This window comes from Salmo salar, chromosome ssa10 (assembly GCF_905237065.1).
Source record: "Salmo salar chromosome ssa10, Ssal_v3.1, whole genome shotgun sequence".
NCBI classification, from domain to species: Eukaryota; Metazoa; Chordata; class Actinopteri; order Salmoniformes; family Salmonidae; genus Salmo; species Salmo salar.
Genome location: NC_059451.1, coordinates 15388704 through 15415482, shown reverse-complemented (window position 1 = coordinate 15415482; position 26779 = coordinate 15388704). Strand labels below are relative to the sequence as shown.

General features: G+C 43.2%; 1 protein-coding gene across 1 annotated transcript; it reads left to right on the top strand.

Moving 5' to 3' along the window:
* Positions 1-174: 174 nt before the first annotated feature.
* Positions 175-7154, top strand: LOC100526765 (vascular cell adhesion molecule-like protein). Its single transcript, XM_014216011.2, is given in 10 exon segments — positions 175-414; positions 773-1048; positions 1388-1678; positions 1894-2154; positions 2364-2639; positions 4108-4377; positions 5321-5632; positions 6004-6279; positions 6895-6996; positions 6999-7154. Coding segments are annotated over 10 exon segments (2223 nt in total). The 5' UTR covers positions 175-371; the 3' UTR covers positions 7115-7154.
* The last annotated feature ends 19625 nt before the right edge of the window (positions 7155-26779 follow it).

The window sequence follows — 26779 nt, the reverse complement described above, 5'->3', positions numbered from 1 at the left end:
GATATTGAGATAACAACTGCCGCATTGGACCTTTAAGGAAACCATCTTGAGTTTGATTTAAACCAGCAGAGGGGGTTGTTATTCACAACCATAGGAGAGAGAGACTGACTGAAGGCCATGCAATGAGAGGCCCCAGTAGTGGGGTAATTCCTCCGTGACATACTTGGAATTGTAAGTGGGTGTGTTAAATGTTTTTTTTTCTTCACCCTGTTGGTATCCCTCCCTATTCCAATTTATAAATCCACAGACTCTGGACTCTGGGCTGACCAGACCCATCATCCACAGCACAGCATAGCAGGACTAAGGGAAGTTACAGTCTAGCTCAAATCAGTTCCTTACAGGTTTTTTTATTCAGCCTATCCAACACAAAAATGTATCTCATTCTGTTATGGGTATTGATACTACCAGTAACAGGTAAGCAGTGATTCTATTTTTATCATTAACATTTCACAATCAATGTGACATGCCTTCAAACTATGTACTGTAGGTAGCCTACTGTGTGGCAGTGTTTGGCATTTTAATAGGGTTGTGGGTAGCCTCGGGATGTAAACTCACCTGAAAATGTCAGTATTGTACTTAACGACATGTACATATTTAAATGCAGCCGTAGTAGGCGAAATATGATAATTTACTAATAGGCTTATAACCTAGAATTCAGATTGAATTTAAAAAAAATAAACAATCATGAAGTTTCCTTAACCTACTTTATAGTTTTGAAATATGTTATTAATTATGAATGTGAATTGTAATTCATTGTTATTTTTCATTTCAGCATTTGCATTTCATATGGAGCTCAAACCAAAGAGTGCACTTTTGAAAGTTGGTGATAGGCATGAGCTGCAATGCTCGGTGAAGGATTGCAATGAAAAGGTTTCCATCTCCTGGGCTTTGCTGGAGGATAAGCCAATGTTTGCAAAAATACACACCTCCGGGTCGGAATCAGTGGCGGTCTTTGACCCTGTGGCGACAGCACATGATGACACACTTCTCTGCAAAGGCAGTTGCGGAGAATCGACCAAACAACACCGTGCTGTTGTCAAAGTATACTGTACGTCCAATCTACTTAATTCAGAATAAGCCAGCATCAGCCATTGTTATAAGCCAATAGAAATGTATAAGACATGCTTATAAGTTCTTTATTCATTGTTATACATATTCTGAATGCTTATGAATTGTAATGCTTATCATGCTTAAATGCTTGTACACGAAATGCAAATGTATTAATACATTGTTTATTAATGCTTTAATAATCATGCAATGTATTGTAAAGTAATTACTGAATTAAATCAGTCCAGTTTAATCAGTTTCAAATGCACATGTTTAAAGTAGGCCTTTGAATTTGAATTTCAAACACTGCATGCAATAAGATCGCAATTTGATATTCCAGCATTTCCAGAGGCCCCTGTCATATCAGGCCATGACCGACTTCTCTTGGGCCAGACCAACACTCTGACGTGTGAGGTGACAGACGCTTATCCTGCAGAGCACCTGAAGCTTGAGTGGCTGCGAGGGGACAGCACGCTCCAGACAGATGCAGAGTCTGTTGTGTCCACCTACACGTTCGTGCCCACCCCCGAGGACAAAGAGGCGAGCATCACATGCAGAGCCACTCACGATCAGGATGGTGTGCCCGATGATGAGAAGACCAAGGAAACCTCTGTTTCTCTCACAGTGCTTTGTAAGTTACTACTGCAGCGTGACTGTTAGGCAAAGGGAAGCTGCTAGTGATGCATTGATGCATGGTTGACATATGATTAATATCAAATTACCCATATAAGCGCTGATCTTAAAGTCAGTGTTGTTTAGGCAGTTATTCTGCAACGACCAAATGTCATCCATAGTTCACAATTGAGGCCTACAACAACAACATAATTTCTATATATTGTTTTTCAGATGCACCACAGATTACGTCAATATCTGAGCTGACTGTTGTGAGAGTTGGCTCCAGTCCCACGTTGTTGTGCCATGCTGAAGGGAACCCCAGACCAGAGATACGGTGGAAGGCCATTGGTCCGCACGGACAGGCTGTCATAGTGGGGCAGAGCGAGGAGCTTGTCCTCACCGAGATGACACTGGTGGATTCTGGTCAATATGAGTGTGTGGCGAGCAACACCATTGGAAACATCACAGCCAGCGTGAACGTCATTGTTGAAGGTAGGATAATAACTACCCGACTTTCTAAAAATGAAAATGAATTTCTCCTCGGTCTTGTATTTTGGATAAGTTCTGTTTGGTGTCACTCTATGATAGTGTAATAGTAAGGAGTCATCTTTGTAGCTTTGTCTAAAAGTCTGTTTGGGGGAGCAATCGCAATAAAACAACCTCTTAAATAGCGAGCTCAACTTCTGTCTGCCCTCTGGCAGCTCCCCCAACAAACACCTCCATCACAGTGAGCCCAGCCAGTGAGGTGAAGGAAGGGGAGAGCGTGACGGTGTCCTGCCTGTCAGACGGAGCTCCGGTGGGACGGATGGTGCTGAGGAGATTCTCTGAGGACCAGGATGTAACTCTTCAGTCCAGCAACGGCTCCTCCACCTCCTTCACCCTGTCCTCTGCCCTGCTAGCGGACTCTGCTCTCTACCAGTGCGAAGCCTTCAATGAGCACGGCAGCCAGAAAGTCAGCACCTTGCTCTCCGTTGAAGGTGAGATTCTTTTTTAAAATGTATATTTCGGTAACGTAACATTGTAAGTTGACCTTAGGCTTTGTGCAGTAGTTATTGTAACTACTTTGGTAACCAAATTAGAATTACACAATTGTAGCGTTGTACATGAAACAATGGCTGGATTCTAATAATGGAAACTGGAAAAATGATGTTTCAAAATAGTTGCCAGTATAGTTAGAGTTTATTACATGTAGGCCTAATTACACCCATGTAACTGCATAATATATTTAAATGTAAAGTGTAACCAAAAGCTGTACTGTTGTACTGCAAAAATACTCCTTCAGTTGAACTATAACAATGTACTGTCACGTCTTGACCAGTTTAGGGATTATTTGCTATTGTAGTTTGGTCAGGACGTGGCAGAGGGTATTTTGTTTATGTGGTTTCGGGGTGGTGGTGTATGTAGTAGGGTGTTTGATTTATTATTTCCTGGTTTTGGTCTATGTTCTATGTTTTGGTATTGCTATGTTCTTTCTGGTTTGTTGTATTTCAATGTTTAGGTTGATGGGGGGTTGGACTCTCAATTGGAGGCAGGTGCTTTCTCGTTGCCTCTGATTGAGAGTCCTATATATGGGTAATTGTTTGGTGTGGTGGGAGATTGTTTCTTGTTTTGCCTGTGTGAGCATGACAAGACTGTTTTGTTGTTCGTGCGTTCTTCGTTTTATTATTTTGGTGTTCTCTTTATTTAAAATAAATAACAAGATGAGCATCCACATTCCTGCTGCGTTTTGGTCCTCTATTCCCGACGACAGCCGTTACATGTACAGATAAATCATGTAAGCGACATGTCCTGAAGAAAAGGGGAAATTTGTCTTAGTAAATGCATTGAAACCCAATTTCCCTGGGGAGCAAACTGAGTGTTGAGTCACCAAGCCATTGAGTCACCAAGCCTCTTCTGTGTACAAGAGCCCTAGAAAAGTGACACAGCAGATAACAGAAACAGCCAATGTTCTGAACACATGCATACAGACGTTTGAGGGACTCCAATGTGGATTGCTGTTATTTTTACTCCGTGTATGTGTTTCCCACCTCCGGGTACGATGACATGAGTGGGTTTGAATACAGGACATACTCAGAGTAATAATTAAAACCATTACTGGGATGAAGTAGTAGATGATAAAGATTATAATAATGATCATGATCATGTGGAGTAGAGGGCTCTGGGTAAATGTTCATTGTTTTACCGATCAGCTGATTTCTATAATGATACCTGCCTTTGCGATGTAGTTTGACTCTTTTTAATATACTCTTATGTTTGCTTCGTTTTTTTTCTGTTGTGGATTAAGTTGTGGCTAGATTTGATTTCGCTAAGAGATTTTCTTTGAGGGATAGTGAATTGGTTTTAAAAGAATTGAATTAACTGAACTGAATTGAACTGAACTGAAATGGAGCAGATCTGAATTGAGCAGAGTCATCTATCCTCTTTCCTGTGGTTCTTTTTTCTCAGCGTATCCCCTGGAGGTGGAGATGGTATCGGGGGTGATGGCTGAGATAGGATCCAACCTGGTGCTCTCCTGCCTGGCTTCGGGCTGTCCCCAGCCAGCCTTCTCCTGGAGGAGCATGCTGGACATGCCCGTCCACAGCCACGCACGCAACCAGGACTCCCTTTCCCAGCTCCACCTGGGCCCACTTGGGCTGGCCCATGAGCAAGCCTACACCTGCGAGGCCAAGTGTGGCTCTGTCATCAAGGCCAAGCAAGCAGAGGTCAAGGTTTTCTGTGGGTATACTATACATCCTCAGAAAGATGACTTGGCTTCGTTTAGTTCAATCTATTTACTGTGAGTTTGTATGTTATGAGAAGGAAGAAAGAAATGTGCTTAGAAATAAATAAAATAAATGTGCTTGTCATTGGCCACTTTTTTACAGAAGTCCAATGCCAGTTTGATATAATTTATTACATTTTGTTTGGAAATGTCCAGATGAAAACAAAGTTATTTGGGGTTGATTGTAATTTGCCTTACACTTGTTCAGTGGTACCAAAGCGTGGCACAATACATTCTACAGGTTTATGTTGATATAGCAACTGTTTTGCTCAGTGTGGGGTAATGCTTAGGTTCACGTCACTGATTTCGAAAGAGTACAGTGACCCTTTGTAGGAGGTTGGAAGAATAAGCATCCTCTTATGAAACCAAACTTAAGACTTAAAGCCTGAATGATCACTCGAAACCATGCTGCTCTCCCACACAACATGGGCAGAAGTCCAGTTTGTTTTTTGCCGGAATGCACTGGTATCAGTGGTCTGGTTCAATGTGGGAGAGAGATTAACATAAAGTGAAGAATGATAAAAAGTACTCCAGGGTCACTGAAGACTTCTCATATTTCCCGTCGGTGAAATGTAGAGTTTCGCAGAAGTGTTGTCATTGCATTAAAATGGGTATAAGCTTTAGTGCATTCTAGGCCATTGACTCACATGATTCACAAGTTATGCTGATTAATGCCTCCCTTACTCGCAGTCTTTTTAAAAGTCTGCTATCTTATGGAAATGTGTCAGGTCCCCATATCGGCACGTCACAATCTGAAACACCCCATCTTTAAACCTTCAAAGTGAAGAGTCTACCCATTAACATGACTGACTAACTCGCTCACAGCTCTATCTGGTCTTATGTACTTTTAGTCACATATTGATATTTTCATCTACCCATTTCTCTCTCCTCCCCCAGCTTTCCCCTCGGACCCTATCATCGAGAACCCTGGACCCTTTCTGGAAGACGGGAAGGCCACCTTGTACTGTTCTGTAGCCGATGTCTACCCAGCAAGTCACTTGCAGATTCAATGGCTCGATGGGGAAACTGAGCTACGCTCCGGGGTGGGTCAGTACTCCAGTGAGCTCCAGAATGCGACGTCGACGTTATCTTTTTTGGTGAAACCGGAGGATCAGGGGAGACGGATCACCTGCAGAGTCGGTCTTCAGATGGACGTAGTCCATCAAAGCCGGAGAGAGAGGCAGGCGGTGACTGTACTGGAGCTCCACTGTAAGTGGTTGTACAGATTATTGACGTCTAGCTCAAATCATGAATTTTTTATGCCATTGGGTGGATAAGTTGCTTGATGGTCCTAGAGAGCCGATGGGTGGTGCAGGCCTTTGTTCCACCCCAGCATCATAATCATAACACACCTGATCCACTCATTGTGTTCTGAATGGAGGACCATGAACAGTTGATTGCTTAAATCACTGGTATTTACCCTGGGGTGTCCACACACTGCCCTTGGAGCTTTAAATTTAGGGAATCTGTCATGCCGAACTTCAGTCCTTGAGGTGTTAATGGCGGTTGTGTAGTGCGGTTTTCGGAAGCCTTATATGTGTTTTTCGAAACCTAAACTGAGTCTGATGTTTGCTGTGCAGATGCCCCCAGGGGAACCACCATCACAGTGAGCCCAGCCAGTGAGGTGAAGGAAGGGGAGAGCGTGACGGTGTCCTGCCTGTCAGACGGCGCTCCAGTGGGATGGATGGTGCTGAGGAGACTCTCTGAGGACCAGGATGTAAAGCTCCAGTCCCACAACGGCTCCTCCACCTCCTTCACCCTGTCCTCTGCCCTGCTAGCAGACTCTGCTCTCTACCAGTGTGAGGCCTTCAATGAGCACGGCAGCCAGAGAGCTAGCACACACATTACAGTCAAAGGTGGGTGCCAGGCTTCCGGCACACACACACCACATTCTTCTTTTATTTCACTACCATGCATTCGTACTGGCAACCGCAGGAAACTTTCCCTAACCCCAGTTCGTTTTTTTGGTTCTTTAATTAAGTTACTGTTCTCTACACCGACAGACCTTTTTGTTTTCACTTCCTGTTTAGTATTGTTTGCTCTCATGGGTTGGAGCGTGGCCTTTTCCTTGTCATGTCACAGCTGTCGGTATCTAAGAACATGATGTTTAAGTTAGCCATTGGCTGTAGTGTTGTCACACCATACCAAAATACACTTATAAGACACTTCACACTGCACAGGAACTCAACAACATGAAATGGCATAACGTAATTCTAGATAATGGTTCTATAGAGCTTGTCTCATTGACATTTCACACATTGCTGTCAGTAATTTCACACATTCTGCTCAGGAATCTACTTTATAGCGGACGGTAATGTTATGTTGTATTGCAAACTGCCAAAAGACTGAATGCCTTACAGTATTTCGCACTATAACTGCCCTGCACCATATTCATATTTGTTTTTAATTTGTTTTCTCAAGGCAGTGTCTTCCCTCATTATTCAAGTGTGTTCTATTTAACTTTTGTCCAGCACCTCCTAGGAATACAACAGTTCTGGTCTATCCGTCCACTGAGGTTCAGGAGGGCCAAAATGTCACCGTATGCTGTCGCTCTGTTAGTTTCCCCCCACCTGTTGTGGTTTTGAGAAAACTGGACAATGGCACAGAGCTCTACTCCCTGGATGGGAACTTCCTGCTGGTGAACCTTACGCCCAACGATACAGGCCTATACCAGGTGAATGTGACCAATGACCTGGGCTACGAGACTAAGATCTTCAGCATTAACGTCATGGGTGAGTGAAATGGTTCAGTGTAGAGAGCACTTTATTTCCCTTCACCGCTTTGAACCCCATGTTCAACTGAGAAATTGGAAACAGAGAACGGAGATATCGCTATCTCCCCAAAACAAACAACAGTGGAATTTGAGAACAGTGAAGCTTTAAAAAGTCAAGAAAATTCCATCCACCCATAACAAACACTGGTGTCGTTTGAGAGGACTCGAAAGCTGTAAAAACATAAAATGCTATTTTTGGCCAGTATGCCTCGTCCTCACTGTCTCCCTGTTCTTCCCATCTTCCCTTTGCCTACAGAGAAGCACTCCAGTCCTTCACCCGACTGGAACCAGATAGTCATTCCTGCTGTCTGCGTGGGTATGATGGTGACCACCACAGTCCTAGTCCTGGACAATCTTAGGAGAGCCAGGAGGAAGGGCTCCTATGAGCTGGCCAAGTGTAAGCCCGGCACTGCATAGACTAGAGGAGTCTAAAACCTGTGGCCCGGGAGCCAGATTGCGGCCCCCACTCGTGCTACCAACATGAACATGTACTGTCTAAAAATGGTTCCTCAGGCAAAATAACATTGACCCTCCTGGTGTAAAGACATACCAAGGGACAGACTCACCTGGGGTGAACTCCTTGCCTGAAAGGGTACAGACGAGAGGCTTGCCCATTGTCCCGTGTCCAGGCCTTTGGCAGTGTCTAGTCTTGACAGTTCATGCAGCTTTAGTATTCCGATCATAGAGTTCTGATCATGGAATTCCGAACGTGTCATGCGTCTGTACCTACATATAAATGTGTCTACTGTGTCCACAGTGTGTCCGGATTCCCTTTCCCTGCGCTATATTCAAATGTCAGTATGCATTCTACAAACGGTGGAATAGGCTAAATATGAAAATAACACAACAACTGATGGCAGTAGCTAACTACTCTAGCTAACTAGCCAGCTAACCTCTGTAGCTAGACAGCAAGCTAACAAGCAACGCTAAAGGGATTGCAAATGGGTTAGCATATCTCTAGTCAAACAAAAAAATAATTTTTCTAAATATTAGCTAGTTGGCTAGCATTTTTGAGGCCAGCAAACACGTTCCTCACGGGCTAGGAACGTATTTCCTATAACGTTACAATGAAAAGGTGCCTCTCGATCTGAACACAATCAGACCACAAAGCAACTTTTGTGCATCTAGACCCGTCTTTTCAATGCGATCTTCGTATTCTGATAGCAGAAGTCGCATGTAAGTGTCAAGTGTAGACACGACCTCAGTCAAAGGACAAGGCCTTATGACCTTTGGAAGTGACTAGAGCAGGGTAAGAAATAGAGACGCACCTTTGTGGTTGGATGTGGGGTCTTCTGGATATGTGTGTATGCGTCAACCATTGACTTAGTGTGTATGTTTGTGTTTTACGGTGTATATCCGTTGGGCCTTAGGTTCCCATTTCTATAGAAACCGACGCAAAAAAATCTGTAATAGGTGTAATAATCTAACTGCATCTCACTGTAATTTGCTCCTTTATAATTTCTTGGCAGCTTTCATTTAAACCCATTGATGTCTAAGTGTCACAACAGAAGGATGAATGCAATATGTTACGTTTCTTCAAACTAAATCATACAATGAAATTAGCAGTGATAAGAACTTGAACTTAAAAAAAGTGAATACAATGTATTGACATTGTATATATGAACTTTGAACTATATCAGTATGATGTGTGTCAGAAACAACACAATGGTTTCCCAAGGAAAGGAATAGACAGTGTTGTGGTAATGTAATACAATATGAAAGCAACACGTATTTGCCTCGTTGTTTTGACTGTTATATAGGTCTCTAATGTGGGCTACCCTTATTAGAAGTGTTTGTATGTGTGGAGAGGTTGCAATGTGTGTGGGGTATTTTTGTTCCCCACCATTTACTTAATTTTTGTGGGATATGAGAGCCGGTTTGGTACGTGTTTAAAAAGCAGTTGTTTTTTTAATCAAAGCCTGTATATAACTTTATTTGTTTTGTTTATGACTATTCGTAATCACCATTGAAGCGGTGAAACGTTTTTCCCTATTTTCTGTGAGTTGTGTTTGAATTGTAAGTTTGTTTCATTATTAATAAATATTTATTTCCATAACTAAAAGCTGTTCATTGAAATAGTAGCTTTGGGTTTTGGCATCTCCCGTTGCAGTGGAGAAGCCAGGGGAAGTGAAGACAGTTAATGGGGGCTTTTGTGTGAGTCAGCATGTCCAGCATGAATTTCACTTTCAGTTCCTGGAAGTAGTACTATGAGTGCTGTGACTAGTTAGAGCGAAACTCTCTTTCCTGATTGTCTCCCACTTGCAATCCAAGGTGAGGATGAAGAAGGGCAAATGGATATGAGACATTGAAATTCAAGTCAGTGATCAAGCCTTGTTGTGGAAAAATCTTTTTTGACTATGAACTCAAATCGATATCTTAACCAATGTACTGAATCGACCACAGCTTTCAGGAAAAACTCAACCTCTTTTAATTATAGTATCTATTCTTAATTACAGGGAACATTGAGTTTCTCAATTACATAGTGAAAAGCTAATGAAAAGAGCCCCACTTGGCTTACGAAATCTGATTGCAAGTTCAGAGAGTCCTAGGTATGGGTTCAATTTCACACCTTAAAGATTGAACGTTTGTATAGTTTTTTTGTTGTTGAACGTTTTGTATAATTTCAGCCAGTAGTTTTGAAAGTGGTGCTCACGAGCCAACAGTGGTCCACGTTTGTTGTGTACTATGTCATCAAATTGTGTACTATGTCATCCATTTAGTCTGATATGTTACGTCCTGCAAATTATTATAAATGTGGGTTTTTTTGCAATTCGTATAATATGTTAATAATCCAATTTGTACTATATGTTACACATTTATTTTGCTTAAGATCCAAGAGTGCATCTTTAAGTATTGAAAAAAACCATTTTTTTTTAGGAAAAGTTTAAAAAATATCTATAGAAAAAAATGAAAGAAAAATGTATAGAATTTTAAACAAAGGCAGTTCCTACCTTTGGTTAGGTTACTCGTACAATATGTTAAGAGTTTAAATTAAGAAAAGTTACAAATGTAATCCAGAGGACTTGTGTAAGAGTGTCATTGTGTCATCATGGTGGATACACGAGTCCCTGGTTTAAATACAATGATGTAGCTAACTGGAAACATTCGTCATGGGACTAAAATCACAATGGCCTATTTGGGCGTGACAAGCACTTGGTTTATTAAAAACATGTGGACAAATCGTTAGCTACGGCTGGCAGTGGCTAGCTACAGGCTTGTAGCCTTGTTATTCATTCCATTTGGCTAGCTAGTCAGACAACAAGATAACATACTTGAAAATTGTCAGGGGTCAATAATGAACGGATATTAGAAGTGTACAGTCTGAAATTATTGACACCCTTGATAAAGCTAAGCATTAATGACTGTATAAAATAAATAATAAAAATCTTAGCTATATTGTATGTTCAATTTTTTTGGGAAATTATATTATTATATACTAATACAATTACTCAGAGATAGAGATTTAGTTTAACAAATAATATTTTGTTTTCTAAAAAAGTCAGGGGTCAAAACGATTGACACCCCTGTTTTCAATATCTTTTAATATCTCACCTTGCGAGGATAACAGCACTGAGACGTTTATGAGTTGGTGGGATCTTAGAACATTCCTCCATACAGAATCCTTCCAGATCCTTGATATCCTTAGTCTGCCCTTATGGACTGCCCTCTTCAATACAAACCACTGGTTTTCAATGGGGTTCAAGTCCGGAGGCTGAGATAGTCATTGTAAAAAGTTGATTTTGTGGCCAATTAACCATTTATTTTGATGTGTGCTTGGGGTTATTGTGTTGCTGGAAGATCCACTTGCGGCCAAGTTTCAGCCTCCTGGCAGAGGCAACCAGGTTTTTGGCTAAAATGTCCTTGTATTTGGTAAAGTTAATGATTCCGTTGACCTCAACAAGGGCCTCAGGACTAGTGGAAGCAAAATAGCCCCATAACATCAAAGATCAACCATTTTACAGTAGGTATGGGGTTGCTGTTAATGCATTCTCATTTAGACTCTACACCCACCACTGATGTGCGGGGCCAAAGAGCTCTATTTTCATGAAATTTACCTCATACCTAGGGCTCTATTCAATCCATATCACGGCAGTTCAGCTTTACAGCATGATTGAAATGTGCTGAAAACGTAATGGCAGTGTTCCCGCGTTAGCGGAGACTGCATTCAGGGTGAATGCTGCAAATGTTGGCTGAATCGGAAAATACATTTACATTTCTATCACGCAATCTGTAACACTTCAGTGATACAGGTTGAATAGAGCCCCTAGTTGGCTGGGGATGTGTCACACCAAACTAAACTGGTGAATCATTGAGTTTCAACATCGTTGGTGTCCATGAGCTTCCATGTTCTGTCTTTAAAGATAGCCATTGATGTCTTGAATCAAGCGCATATTGAGCCCCTATAGACACTGATAGTCGTTCTCAATGTGCTTAATAGGGCAAACAAACGAGGGCGGATAAATGAGGGCCAAGCGTTACTGCTTTAACAAGCCTGTATCATGTTCCCAGCTCCTTTCTTCAGCACATTGTCTATTGATTCTCTTTTCCCTTTCCTCCATAATGGCTAGTCACCATGGAAACAGTCCCAAAGCTTGGCTCCAGAAGGAAAGAGGGGTGTCAGGGTTGTTAATACCCAGAGGACAAAGATGTGTGAGAGAGTAGGGGAGGTGCAAATGGAACATTGAGGTCTGTCTTAGAGAGGTGGCAAAGTAAGAGACAAGGTTTCTCCAGGCCACTGCGGTCTTCCAAATGTAGAGAGACCCGTTGGAGCGGAGCACCGTTTTAGGTGTGAAGAGGAGCTCCTTGGGTGTAGGCCTATTTTGGGATCCAAAGAGTATGGGTTAGTAATGCAGTGCTGAATGTGAAAATAACCAGCAAAGTCCTTCTGTGGAATGAGTTAGTGTTTCCAAGCGGTTCCATTGAGATACATTTACTGTTGACATTGATGGGGTAGAAAATACTGCTCTTGATTTATACTGAACAAAAATACACATGCAACATGTAAAGTGTTGGTCCCATGTTTCATGAGCTGAAATAAAAGATCCCAAAAATGTTCCATATGCACAAAAAGCTTATTTCTTTCAAATGTTGTGCACACATTTGTTTGCATCCCTGTTAGTGAGCATTTCCTTTGCCAAGATAATCCATCCACCTGACAGGTGTGGCATATCAAGAAGCTGATTAAACAGCATGGTCATTACACAGGTGCACCTTGTGCTGGGGACAATAAAAGGCCACTCTAAAATGTGCAGTTTTGTCACGCAACACAATGCCACGGATGTCTCAGGTTTTGACGTACCGTGCAATTGGCATGCTGACTGCAGGAATGTCCACCAGAGCTGTTGCCAGAGAATTGAATGTTCATTTATTTACCATAAACCGCCTCCAACGTCGTTTTAGAGAATTTGGCAGTACTTCCAACCGGCCTCACAACCGCAGACCACATGTAACCACGCCAGCCCAGGGCCTCCACATCCAGCTTCTTCACCTGCGGGATCGTCGGAGACCAGCCACCCGGACAGCTGATGAAACTGAGGAGTATTTCTGTCTGGGGGAAAACACATTCTGATTGGCTGGGCCTGGCTCCCAAGTGGGTGGGCCTATGCCCATAGATTAGCGATTAATACATTTACTTCAATGAACTGATTTCCTTATATGAACTGTAACTCAGTAAAATCCTTGAAATGGTTGCATTTTAGAAGGGCCTTAGTCAGAGAGGTTACCAAGAACCCGATGATGACTCTGACAGAGCTCCAGATTTCCTCTGTGGAGATGGGAGAATCCGCCAGAAGGGCAACCATCTCTGCAGCCCTCCACCAATCAGGCCATAATGGTAGCGTGGCCAGACAGAAGCCACTCCTCAGTAATAGGCACATGACAAATCTTGTAATAAATAATGTGGATATTGAGCAAATTGAGATGACTAAACTGCTTGGAGTAACCCTAGATTGTAAACTGTCAAAACATATTGATGTAGCAGTAGCTAAAATGGGGAGAAGTCTGTCTATAATAAAGCGATGCTCTGCCTTAACAGCACTATCAACAAGGCAGGTCCTACAAAACCTAGTTTTGTTGCACCTTGACTATTGTTCAGTCGTGTGGTCAGGTTCCACAAAAAAGGACTTAGGAAAATTGAAATTGGCTCAGAACAGGGCAGCATGGCTGGCCCTTGGATGTACACAGAGAGCTAATATTAATAATATGCATGTCAATCTCTCCTGGCTGAAAGTGGAGGAGAGGTTGACTTCATCACTACTTTTATTTATGAGCGGTATTGACATGTTGAATGCACCGAGCTGTCTGTCTAAACTACTGGCACACAGCTCGGACACCCATGCTTACCACACAAGACATGCCACAAGAGGTCTCTTCACAGTCCCCAAGTCCAGAACAGATTATGGAAGGCACTCAGTACTACATAGAACCATGACTACATGGAACTCTATTCCACATCAAGTAACTGACGCAAGCAGTAAAATTTGATTTATAAAACAGATTAAAAAAACACCTTATGGAACAGCGGGGAATGTGAAGCAACACAAACATTGGCACAGACACATGCATACACACACAACACACACACACACACACACGATAACATACGCACTATACATACACATGGATTTAGTACTGTAGATATGTGGTAGTGGTGGACTAGGGGCCTGAGGGCACACAGTGTGTTGTGAAATCTGTGAATGTATTGTCATGTTTTTAAAATTGCATAAACTGCCTTCATTTTGCTGGACCCCAGGAAGAGTAGCTGCTGCTTTGACAGGAACTAATGGGGATCCATAATAAATACAAATGCAGCCCGCTTGGAGTTCGTCAAAAGGCACCTAACGGACTCAGACCAACACTCTACTCAGCAAATTGGATGCAGTCTATCACAGTGCCATCCATTTTGTTACCAAAGCGCCTTATACCACCCACCACTGCGACCTGTATGCTTTAGTCGGCTGGCCCTCACTCGCTACATATTCGTCGCCAGACCCACTGTCTCCAGGTCATCAATAGTCTATGCTAGGTAAAGCTCTGCCTTATCTCAGCTCACTGGTCACGATAACAACACCCAACCGTAGCATGCGCTCCAGCATGTATATCTCACTGGTCATCCCCAAAGCCAACACCTCCTTTGGCCGCCTTTCCTTACAGTTCTTTGCTGCCAGTGACTGGAACGAATTGCAAAAATCGCTGAAGCTGGAGACTTACATTTCCCTCACTAACTTTAAACATCAGCTATCTGAGCAGCTAACCGATCGCTGCAGCTGTACATAGTCCATCTGTAAATAGCCCACCCAATCTACCTACCTCATCCCCATATTGTTTTAATTTACATTGCGGCTCTTTTGCACACTAGTATCACTACTTACACACCATCATCTGCTCATCATCATCTGCTCATCTATCACTCCAGTGTTAATCTGCTAAATTGTAATTACTTTGCTACTATGGCCTATTTATTGCCATACCTCCTCATGCCATTTGCACACACTGTATATAGACTTTCTTTTTTTCTATTGTGTCATTGACTGTACGCTTGTTATTCCATGTGTAACTCTGTGTTGTTGATTTGCAACAATTTCTAAAAACCTGTTTTTGCTTCATAATTATGGAGTATTGTGTGTAGTAGATTGATGAGGGAAAAAACTACTGAATCCATTTTAGAATAAGGCTGTAAGGTAACAAAATATTTAAAAAGTCAAGGAGTCTGAATACTTTCCGAATGCACTGTATAAAGACTCTTTAAATTATACCTCTTGATTTGAGTGTGCTTTTATTGGTTTCCGATGTAAGCAGCCCTGTACTTATTCCTGAATAAGGGTTGAAAAAGAAAATAGTGTCACGACTTCTACCGAAGTCGATGCCTCTCCTTTATCGGGCGGTGTTCGGCGGTCGACGTCGCCAATCTTCTAGCCATCGCCGATCCATTTTTCATTTTCCATTTGTTTTGTCTTGTTTTCCCACACACCTGGTTCTCATTTCCCTCATTATGTGTTGTGTATTTAACTCTCTGTTTCCCCCATGTCTTTGTGTGGTATTGTTTATCTGTTTTCATATACAGTGGGGGAAAAAAGTATACTGCTCAAAAAAATAAAGGGAACACTTAAACAACACATCCTAGATCTGAATGAAAGAAATAATCTTATTAAATACTTTTTTCTTTACATAGTTGAATGTGCTGACAACAAAATCACACAAAAATAATCAATGGAAATCCAATTTATCAACCCATGGAGGTCTGGATCTGGAGTCACACTCAAAATTAAAGTGGAAAACCACACTACAGGCTGATCCAACTTTGATGTAATGTCCTTAAAACAAGTCAAAATGAGGCTCAGTAGTGTGTGTGGCCTCCACGTGCCTGTATGACCTCCCTACAACGCCTGGGCACGCCTGATGAGGTGGCGGATGGTCTCCTGAGGGATCTCCTCCCAGACCTGGACTAAAGCATCCGCCAACTCCTGGACAGTCTGTGGTGCAACGTGGCGTTGGTGGATGGAGCGAGACATGATGTCCCAGATGTGCTCAATTGGATTCAGGTCTGGGGAACGGGCGGGCCAGTCCATAGCATCAATGCCTTCCTCTTGCAGGAACTGCTGACACACTCCAGCCACATGAGGTCTAGCATTGTCTTGCATTAGGAGGAACCCAGGGCCAACCGCACCAGCATATGGTCTCACAAGGGGTCTGAGGATCTCATCTCGGTACCTAATGGCAGTCAGGCTACCTCTGGCGAGCACATGGAGGGCTGTGCGGCCCCCCAAAGAAATGCCACCCCACACCATGACTGACCCACTGCCAAACCGGTCATGCTGGAGGATGTTGCAGGCAGCAGAACTTTCTACACGGCGTCTCCAGACTCTGTCACGTCTGTCACGTGCTCAGTGTGAACCTGCTTTCATCTGTGAAGAGCACAGGGCGCCAGTGGCGAATTTGCCAATCTTGGTGTTCTCTGGCAAATGCCAAACGTCCTGCACGGTGTTGGTCTGTAAGCACAACCCCCACCTGTGGACGTCGGGCCCTCATACCACCCTCATGGAGTCTGTTTCTGACCGTTTGAGCAGACACATGCACATTTGTGGCCTGCTGGAGGTCATTTTGCAGGGCTCTGGCAGTGCTTCTCCTGCTCCTCCTTGCACAAAGGCGGAGGTAGCGGTCCTGCTGCTGGGTTGTTGCCATCCTATGGCCTCCTCCACGTCTCCTGATGTACTGGCCTGTCTCCTGGTAGCACCTCCATACTCTGGACACTACGCTGACAGACACAGCAAACCTTCTTGCCACAGCTCGCATTGATGTGCCATCCTGGATGAGCTGCACTACCTGAGCCACTTGTGTGGGTTGTAGACTCCGTCTCATGCTACCACTAGAGTGAAAGCACCGCCAGCATTCAAAAGTGACCAAAACATCAGCCAGGAAGCATAGGAACTGAGAAGTGGTCTGTGGTCCCCACCTGCAGAACCACTCCTTTATTGGGGGTGTCTTGCTAATTGCCTATAATTTCCACCTGTTGTCTATTCCATTTACACAACAGCATGTGAAATTTATTGTCAATCAGTGTTGCTTCCCGAAGTGGACAGTTTGATTTCACAGAAGTGTGATTGACTTGGAGTTACATTGTGTTGTTTAAGTGTTCCCTTTATTTTTTTGAGCAGTGTATTTGATCCCCTGCTAATTTTGTACATTTGCCCACTGACAAAGAAAGGATCAGTCTATAATTTTAATGGTAGGCTTATTTGAACAGTGAGAGACAGAATAACAACAAAAATAACCAGAAAAACGCATGTCAGAAATGTTATAAATTGATTTGCATTTTAAAAAGGAAAATAAGTATTTGACCCCCTCTCAATCAGAAAGATTTCTGGCTCCCAGGTGTCTTTTATACAGGTAACGAGCTGAGATTAGGAGCACACTATTAAAGGGAGTGCTCCTAACCGCAGCTTGTTACCTGTAAAAAAGACACCTGTCCACAGAAGCAATCAATCAATCAGATTCCAAACTCTCCACCATGGCCAAGACCAAAGAGCTCTCCAAGGATGTCAGGGACAAGATTGTAGACCTACACAAGGCTGGAATGGCCTACAAGACCATTGCCAAGCAGCTTGGTGAGAAGGTGACAACATTTGGTGCGATTATTCACAAATGGAAGAAACACAAAAGAACTGTCAATCTCCCTCGGCCTGGGGCTCCATGCAAGATCTCACCTCGTGGAGTTGCAATGATCATGAGAACGGTGAGGAATCAGCCCAGAACTACACGGGAGGATCTTGTCAATGATCTCAAGGCAGCTGGGACCATAGTCACCAAGAAAACAATTGGTAACACACTACGCCGTGAAGGACTGAAATCCTGCAGCGCCGGCAAGGTCCCCCTGCTCAAGAATACATATACATGCCCATCTGAAGTTTGCCAATGAACATCTGAATGACTCAGAGGACAACTGGTGAAAGTGTTGTGGTCAGATGAGACCAAAATGGAGCTCTTTGACATCAACTCAACTCGCCGTGTTTGGAGGAGGAGGAATGCTGTCTATGACCCCAAGAACACCATCTCCACCGTCAAACATGGAGGTGGAAACATTATGCTTTTGGGGTGTTTTTCTGCTAAGGGGACAGGGCAACTTCACCGCATCAAAGGGACGATGGACGGGGCCATGTACCGGAAAATCTTGGGTGAGTACCTCCTTCCCTCAGCCAGGGCATTGAAAATGGGTCGTGGATGGGTATTCCAGCATGACAATGACCCAAAACACACGGCCAAGGCAGCAAAGGAGTGGCTCAAGAAGAAACACATTAAGGTCCTGGAGTGGCCAGTCTCCAGACCTTAATCCCATAGAAAATCTGTGGAGGGAGCTGAAGGTTTAAGTTGCCAAACGTCAGCCTCGAAACCTTAATGACTTGGAGAAGACCTGCAAAGAGGAGTGGGACAAAATCCCTCCTGAGATGTGTGCAAACCTGGTGGCCAACTACAAGAAACGTCTGACCTCTGTGATTGCCAACAAGGGTTTTGCCACCAAGTACTAAGTCATGTTTTGCAGAGGGGTCAAATACTTATTTCCCTCATTAAAATGCAAATCATTTTATAACATTTTTTACATGGTTTTTCTGGATTTTTTTGTTGTTATTCTGTCTCTCACTGTTCAAATAAACCTATTATTAAAATTATAGACTGATCATTTCTTTGTAAATGGGCAAACGTACAAAATCAGCAGGGGTTCAAATACTTTTTTCCCCCACTGTAGCTGTATTTGTATTAGGTTCTCGCTACAGCACAACATAAAATTGGTGAACATGTTAAATCAAATCCAATCAAATCAAAGTGTATTTGTCACGTGCGCCGAATACAACAGGTGTAAACCTTACAGTGAAATGCTTACTTACAGGCTCTAACCAATAGTGCAAAAAAATGTATTAGGTGAACAATAGGTAAGTAAAGAAATAAAAACAACAGTAAAAAGACAGTGAAAAATAACAGTAGCGAGGCTGTATACAGTAGCGAGGCTATAAAAATAGAGAGGCTACATACAGACACTGGTTAGTCGGGCTGATTGAGGTAGTATATACATGTAGATATGATTAAAGTGACTATGCATATATGATAAACAGAGAGTAGCAGTAGCGTAAAAGAGGGGTTGGGGGGCACACAGTGCAAATAGTCCGTGTAGCCATTTGATTACCTGTTCAGGAGTCTTATGGCTTGGGGGTAAAAACTATTGAGAAGCCTTTTTGTCCTAGACTTGGCACTCTGGCACCGCTTGCCATGCGGTAGTGGAGAGAACAGTCTATGGCTGGGGTGGCTGGGGTCTTTGACAATTTTTAGGGCCTTCCTCTGACAGCGCCTGGTGTAGAGGTCCTGGATGGCAGACAGCTTAACCCCAGTGATGTACTGGGCCGTACGCACTACCCACTGTAGTGCCTTGTGGTCTGAGGCCGAGCAATTGCCGTACCAGGCAGTGATGCAACCAGTCAGGATGCTCTCGATGTTGCAGCTGTTGAACCTTTTGAGGATCTCAGGACCCATGCCAAATCTTTTTAGTTTCCTGAGGGGGAATAGGCTTTGTCGTGCCCTCTTCACGACTGTCTTTGTGTGTTTGGACCATTGTAGTTTGTTGTTGATGTGGACACCAAGAAACTTGAAGCTCTCAACCTTAGATTTTACATTTTAGTCATTTAGCAGACGCTCTTATCCAGAGCGACTTACACCTTCTCCACTACAGCCCAGTTGATGAAAATGGGGGCGTGCTCGGTTATCCTTTTCTGTAGTACACAATCATCTCCTTGGTCTTGGTTACGTTGAGGGATAGGTTGTTAATCTGGCACCACACGGCCAGGTCTCTGACCTCCTCCCTATAGCCTGTCTCGTCGTTGTCGGTGATCAGGCCTACCACTGTTGTGTCGTCTGCAAACTTAATGATGGTGTTGGAGTCGTGCCTGGCCATGCAGTTGTGGGTGAACAGGGAGTACAGGACGGGACTGAGCACACACCCCTGGGGGGCTCCAGTGTTGAGCATCAGCGTGGCAGATGTGTTGCTACCTACCCTTACCACCTGGGAGCGGCCCGTCAGGAAGTCCAGGATCCAGTTGCAGAGGGAGGTGTTTAGTCCCAGGATCCTTAGCTTAGTGATGATCTTTGAGGGTACTATGGTGTTGAACGCTGAGCTGTAGTCAATGAATATCATTCTCACATAGGTGTTACTTTTGTTCAGCTGTGAAAGGGCAGTGTGGAGTGCAATAGAGATTGCATCATCTGTGGATCTGTTTGGGCGGTATGCAAATTGGAGTGGGTCTAGTGTTTCTGGGATAATGGTGTTGATGTGAGCCATTACCAGCCTTTCAAAGCACTTCATGGTTATGGACGTGAATGCTACGGGTCTGTAGTCATTTAGGCAGTCATTCGTGTTCTTGGGCACAAGGACTATGGTGGTGTGCTTGAAACATGTTGGTATTACAGACTCAATCAGGGACATGTTGAAAATGTCAGTGAAGACACCTGCCAGTTGCTCAGCACACGTCCTGGTAATCCCTCTGGCGCCGCAGCCTTGTGTATGTTGACCTGTTTAAAGGTCTTACTCATGTCGGCTACGGAGAGCGTGATCACACAGTCGTCCGGAACAGCTGATGCTCTCATGCATGCCTCAGTGTTGCTTGCCTCGAAGCGAGCATAGAAGTGATTTAGCTCGTCTGGTAGGCTCGTGTCACTGGGCAGCTCATGGCTGTGCTTCCCTTTGTAGTCTGTAATAGTTTGCAAGCCCTGCCACATAAGACGAGCGTCGGAGCCGGTGTAGTATGATTCAATATTAGCCCTGTATTGACGCTTTGCCTGTTTGATGGTTCGTCGCAGGGCATAGCAGGATTTCTTATAAGCTTCTGGGTTGGAGTCCACCACCTTGAAAGCGGCAGCTCTACCCTTTAGCTTAGTGTGAATGTTGCCTGTAATCCATGGCTTTTGGTTGTGTTATGTACGTACAGTCAATGTGGGGACCACGTCCTCGATGCACTTATTGATAAAGCAGTGACTGATGTGGTGTACTCCTCAATGCCATCGGAAGAATCCCGGAACATGTTCCAGTCTGTGATAGCAAAACAGTCCTGTAGTTTAGCATCTGCTTCATCTGATCACTTTTTTATAGACCGAGTCACTGGTGCTTCCTGCTTTAATTTTTGCTTGTAAGTACGAATCAGGAGGATAGAGTTGTGGTCGGATTTACCAAATGGAGGGCGAGGGAGAGCTTTGTACACATCTCTGTGTGTGGAGTACAGGTGATCTACAATTTTTTCCCCTCTGGTTGCACATTTAACAAGTTGATAGAAATTAGGTAGAACTGATTTAAGTTTCCCTGCATTAAAGTCTCCAGCCACTAGGAGCGCCGCCTCTGGGTGAGTGGTTTCCTGTTTGCTTATTTCCTTATACAGCTGACTGAGTGCGGTCTTAGTGCCAGCCTCTGTCTGTGGTGGTAAATAAACAGCCACGAAAAGGTTGGGCATGTGGGGCGGGCATTGATAGTGGTGTTGTTCAAGAATGCACTTAGCCAGTTTAGGGTCAGCCTTACTCTAAGAGTTCCAGAAATGACTTTTTCAAAGTAGATAATCAGATGTACAAAGCATTTTCATCAATTAGCTATGATAAAATCAATGGAGTTTAGCTAACAGAACATGTACTTTAATAACACACGTGTCACAAGCAGAGTTCTAAAATCCCACAGCAAACAACCACAGAGACAGGCCAAAGTACAACAATGAACATACAGAGTATTATTACATGTAAAAAGGCTGGGATTTAGGGCTATGAGCACCGGGGAAACTAACACAGCAGTTGATTCACTCATGGAGTGGTGGCCAATGTTCGTCCTACTCTTTCCGAGCAGGGTTCATTTGTTCGGCCCTACCCAAGCAGGGTTTGTTCGTTTGGCTCTACCTGAGCAGGATTCGGCTGTTCCTCCCAAGCAGGGGTCATTAGTTGATGACTAGTCGATGGCTGATTCGGTCATCAATGGCAGGTTCGGTTGTCGGTGGCTGCTTGCTGGGCATTCTCTCGCTCTACGCCAGGCCTGCTGGGTTGTAGTGTTGGGTGTTGTCTCTCGCAGGTGTGTCAGGCCTATCCCCCGTGTCTGTAGTCGTGGGGGACACAAAACATACAATTAAAGCATGTACTGGCCAACAATTGGAGTCACACTCACACGTTTGAAACAAGTGCTTCCTTTAGAAGTGCTATAGCGACCGGTAGATTTGTATATTTTTACCAGAGTAGGCATGCAGCAGCAACGAGGTGGACGTCTGTCGGTCGAGAGGTTCCCCTGGTCTGAATGGCATCCTGACGGTATGTTCCTTTTGACTCTAGTTCTGAGGAATGTTTAGCAATTAGTTTGGATAGGAGGTGATAAGGAATTGGCAACAACTGTCTCAAGTCAACGTAGTCTATGCCAATCTGGGGGATCACAGCACACCATGTAATCAAACAAATAGTTCATGCAATTCAATTTCACAGGTGAGAATGTCATGCATTAATAAGTTAAAGCCAATGGAAACCAACACACAGCACACGTGATTAAAAGGCACTCATAAATAGACGTGATATAAAATAATAAGACCTGCTGATAAGTAATATAAAAACAATGGCAAATTCTAGTTGAATAAGAGTCAATGTCACTTGTGACACACACTCAAAACCTTAATGGGAGTACATTACACTTCTGTACATGGTGAAGCACATGAGCTGCTCCTCTTTCTTCACTGTCCTATGACATGGTGGATAGTGGTATTAAAGGGGAATGAACTGGACAACTTATGCTGCTTCAGACTATTCATCTTCCGAGGCAATTAAAGGAGATAAATCTCTTGCAGCTAACACTTGAAGTGCTTTTCCGTTTTAAAGAGCTTTCCTGTGGGGAGCCTTGAGTTGTGTTGAAGTGTCATACTGGATCCCAATGACCATTAACCTTGTCGTGAAGAAATTGTGTAAATTATGTAAGACCAAAGAAGGATGTTCTGCAGATGTTCACCCATCTTTGACTTGGGGACAATGATTTGTGCTGGGGGTATTTCCTGGCCTCTGGAACGGGAGGCACAAGTCTTTGCTGTTTTGCTTAGACGAACTGAAGCTGCTATCTAGAGTTGATGTTTTTTTTACTTCCACTTCAATAATTTTATGGGGGGGGGACCCCCATGATTCAGCAGATGTTGGTTGACCCAGGGTCGTTTCATACAGCCTGATCCCAGATCTTATTTTGCTGTTTTGCCAATGACTATAGGAGTTGGCAAGATAACACAACAATATCTAGGACCAGGCTATGTTTCATGTGGAGGGCTAATTTAACTGTTGGGCTCCAACACAATGATTATCTGAACAACATATCTGTAGTGCCAGCATATTTTCCCCCGTGTATTATGTTCTGTTGATTAAAACAAAACACCTGCTTTTGACTATCTTCTCTCCCCTTCTTTGTAAAGGGGATCTGGTTTTCTGACCTCCTTTCATATTTTTATTCATTTTGTCAGACAGGACACCGGAAAAGTAGAAAGGAGGGAATTGGGAAACAGATAGAATGGCCGAGACAGAGCTTGAACTCCGGTTGCCAGGGGGGCATGTCGTCCGGGTTTGGGTTGTCGCTCTCCACTCCAGCACACCTGATTTTGATTCTTGTTTGTGTTGTTTGCACGACAAGACTTGATGAGAATTCCTCATAGTTTATACTTACAGCATACATTACAACAGAGCAAGCAGCCTTTTGGGGGCTCTCAGCGAGATTTGGCAGTGGAGAGAAAAATGTGCAGCTTTAAAGTTAATCAACTGCGATTCAACACATTCTACCATGGGGCGGAGAGAAGATATTATAGTTCAAATCAAACAACATTTTATTGGTCACATACACATATTTAGCAGATGTTATTGCGGGTGTAGCGAAATGCTTGTGTTCCTAGCTCCAACAGTGCAGTAGTGTCTAACAAGTCAATACAATACACACAAATCTAAAGATTTAAGTAAAATAAGTTTAAAGCTAATTAGCTGCATATCTAAACATTTTGCCAAGGGGTGCAGAGAAATGTTGCCGTTAAGGATCGTGCCCTTTTTTCCAATTTTCGCCTAAAATGACATACCCAAATCTAACTGCCTGTAGCTCAGGACCTGAAGCAAGGATATGCATATTCTTGATACCATTTGAAGGAAACACTTTGAAGTTTGTGGAAATGTGAAATTAATGTAGGAGAATATAACACATTCGATCTGGTAAAAGATAATACAAACATAAAAATGATGCGTTTTCTTTTATTTTTTGTTCCATCATCTTTGAAATGCAAGAGAAAGGCCATACTTTCACATAGGAGTCTAGGTGTAATTTAGATTTTGGCCACCAGATGGCGGCAGTGTGTGTGCAAAGTTTCAGACTGATCCAGTGAAGAATTACATTACTGCACAATATTTTGTATCAAGTCTGCCAGGATTTTGCCCAAATGTGCCAAATTGGTCAATTGATACATTTTCAAGTACAATAACTATAGAGAACATCCAAAAATGCTATGGTAATGAAAAATCTAAGTTTACACACTCCCAGGAATGTCATACATGATGGATCATTAGCTTATACAATAACTTTCTGTAGACCCCAGTTCCTACATTTGAACATAAAAATAGATTTTATCAAACAAAACTATGCTACATTTTATCTCTGGGACCCTCAGGATGACAAATCAGAGCAACATTACTGAATGTAAGTACATTATCTACCTTCAGAGGTGAATGTATCAAACCAGTTGCTGTGATAAAAGTTTTTTGTTGTTGTGCACTCTCCTCAAACAATAGTGTAACAGTGTAGGTTCCGTCCCTCTCTTCGCCCCAACCTGGGCTTGAACCAGTGACCCTTGCACACATCAACAACTGACACCCACGAAGCATCATTACCCATCACGCCACAAAAGCCTTGCAACGCAAGGGGAACAACCACTTCAGGTCTCAGAGCGAGTGACGTCACTGATTGAAACGCTATTAGCGCGCACCACCGCTAACTAACTAGCCATTTCACATCGGTTACACTCACCCCCCATTTGACCTCTTCCTTTTCCGCAGCAACCAATGATCCGGGTCAACAGCATCAATGTAACAGTGTAGGTTCCGTCCCTCTCTTCGCACCAACCTGGGCTCGAACCAGGGACCCTTGCACACATCAACAACTGACACCCACGAAGCATCGTTACCCATCGCGCCACAAAAGCCACGGCCCTTGCAACGCAAGGGGAACAACCACTTCAGGTCTCAGAGCGAGTGACGTCACTGATGGAAACGCTATTAGCGCGCACCACCGCTAACTAACTAGCCATTTCACATCGGTTACACTAGCATGGTCTTTTTTCACTGTAATAGCTACTGTTAAGAATTTAAGCTTTCTGCCCATATAAGACATGTCTATGTCCCGTAAAGTTGGCTGTTGTATACAACATCATTCTAGTCTCATTAGCGCACTTTAGCAACAACTGTCCCAGTTTCGGGACTTTGCCATGGGGTGCAGAGAAAATGTTGCAATTTTAAAGCTAATTTCTTGCAATTCTACACATTTTCCCATGACTTATTCCATGTTCATATGATCTCTGAGTGACTAACAAAATCAATGGTGGCCCCATGGAGGTCAGGGCCATTGGGCAGGTGCCCTTTGTGCCCGGTCAGTAAATTGGCCATGATTACTACAAACTTTAAATAGCTAGCTAGACTAATTTACCTAGCAATCTAAACATTTTAGCTGACATGGGATATTTGACTGACTGTCAGTGACTGACATAACAAGAGGAGAACTACTGATGCACTACCAAATTTCAAAATTGCATCTTGCGGATTCTATTATTATAATTCCTCTACAGTAAGTTGAGATCCCAGCTGAGTTCCCAAAAAGAATAATAACTGCTTATTACAATTGACTTGTAATATTTCATGACAATGCTCGCCAGTTTACTCTTTGTGTGAGTGCACTTCTAAAACAATCATTATTATTAGTCAGTAAATGTCTGAAAATGTGTCAAGAGAGACAAATGTATGGGAGTAAAAGGGAGGTAGAGTGTTTATTTTTTCCAATTACCCGTGTGCTCACGTTCCCTCTTGCATGTTCCCCCTGCCCTCCCCCAGATCTCTGAGGCCTAACCAAAGCTTGCTGACCCATGCATGTTTGAAGTTCCAAGTAAGTTCCTCATGAAAATCAATGAGGAAAGCAAGCACTTGTGTCTCTAAATAACAACATGGCCAGGATACAGAGGTCACATGAGTATTCAAAGTGACACCGAAGTTATGCTTGCTTTCCTGTTGCCTGCTGCAGATGGGTTGATTAAAGAGCTATCTCCGGTGGAACTGAGCCTTTTAGGCGGAAGTACCAGCTTGACCCATTGAATGGAAACTTTGCTTTGCCATGTTCCTGCCTTGGTTAAAGTAGTTGAAGCAATGATGAATGAAATGCTTGGCCAAGACTTGCATGCTTACTTAAGCAGAAATCTGTACCGTACTTTGTGTTCTCTGCTCTTGGAGAACAACATGCTGTATAATTTGTGATGACCTAGAAGTCCTTGTGTATGCTTCTCCCTGTGAACGAGGGAACTAAACATTTGGTCAAATGGACATCAATGCATGCCTTTTTAAGATCACTATAGGACAGGCAACTAGATCTCATAAATTCACTAATACAAATTTGACATGCATGCATTTGTATGACAATTTATCATAAGCACAACAAACGATTTCAGCACAAAAGAGGTGGTTTCTATAACTGATGGTTTAGATTGTGATTTTCACCATCTTGTAAAGGAAGAGACTCACATTCTTCAGGACTTTTTAGAAATGGATGTGTGCAAACTAAAACTAGGCTGACTTACACTCTGACCCAGTGTCTGGTTGCTGGAGAAGTGCCAAGGTAAACACAGTTGTGCTAGTCAGACTTGCCTTTGGAAAGATGAACTATGTGATGGTGGTCTGATAATGAAAACATCAGATCTGGGCCATTTCTCAACAGGAGGACACTCCAGTTCTCTATCCAACTCTATACTGTGCTATACACTAAATTTACTATGGATTTTGCAATAATGCACAATGCAAGATGTTAAACACATAGCTCG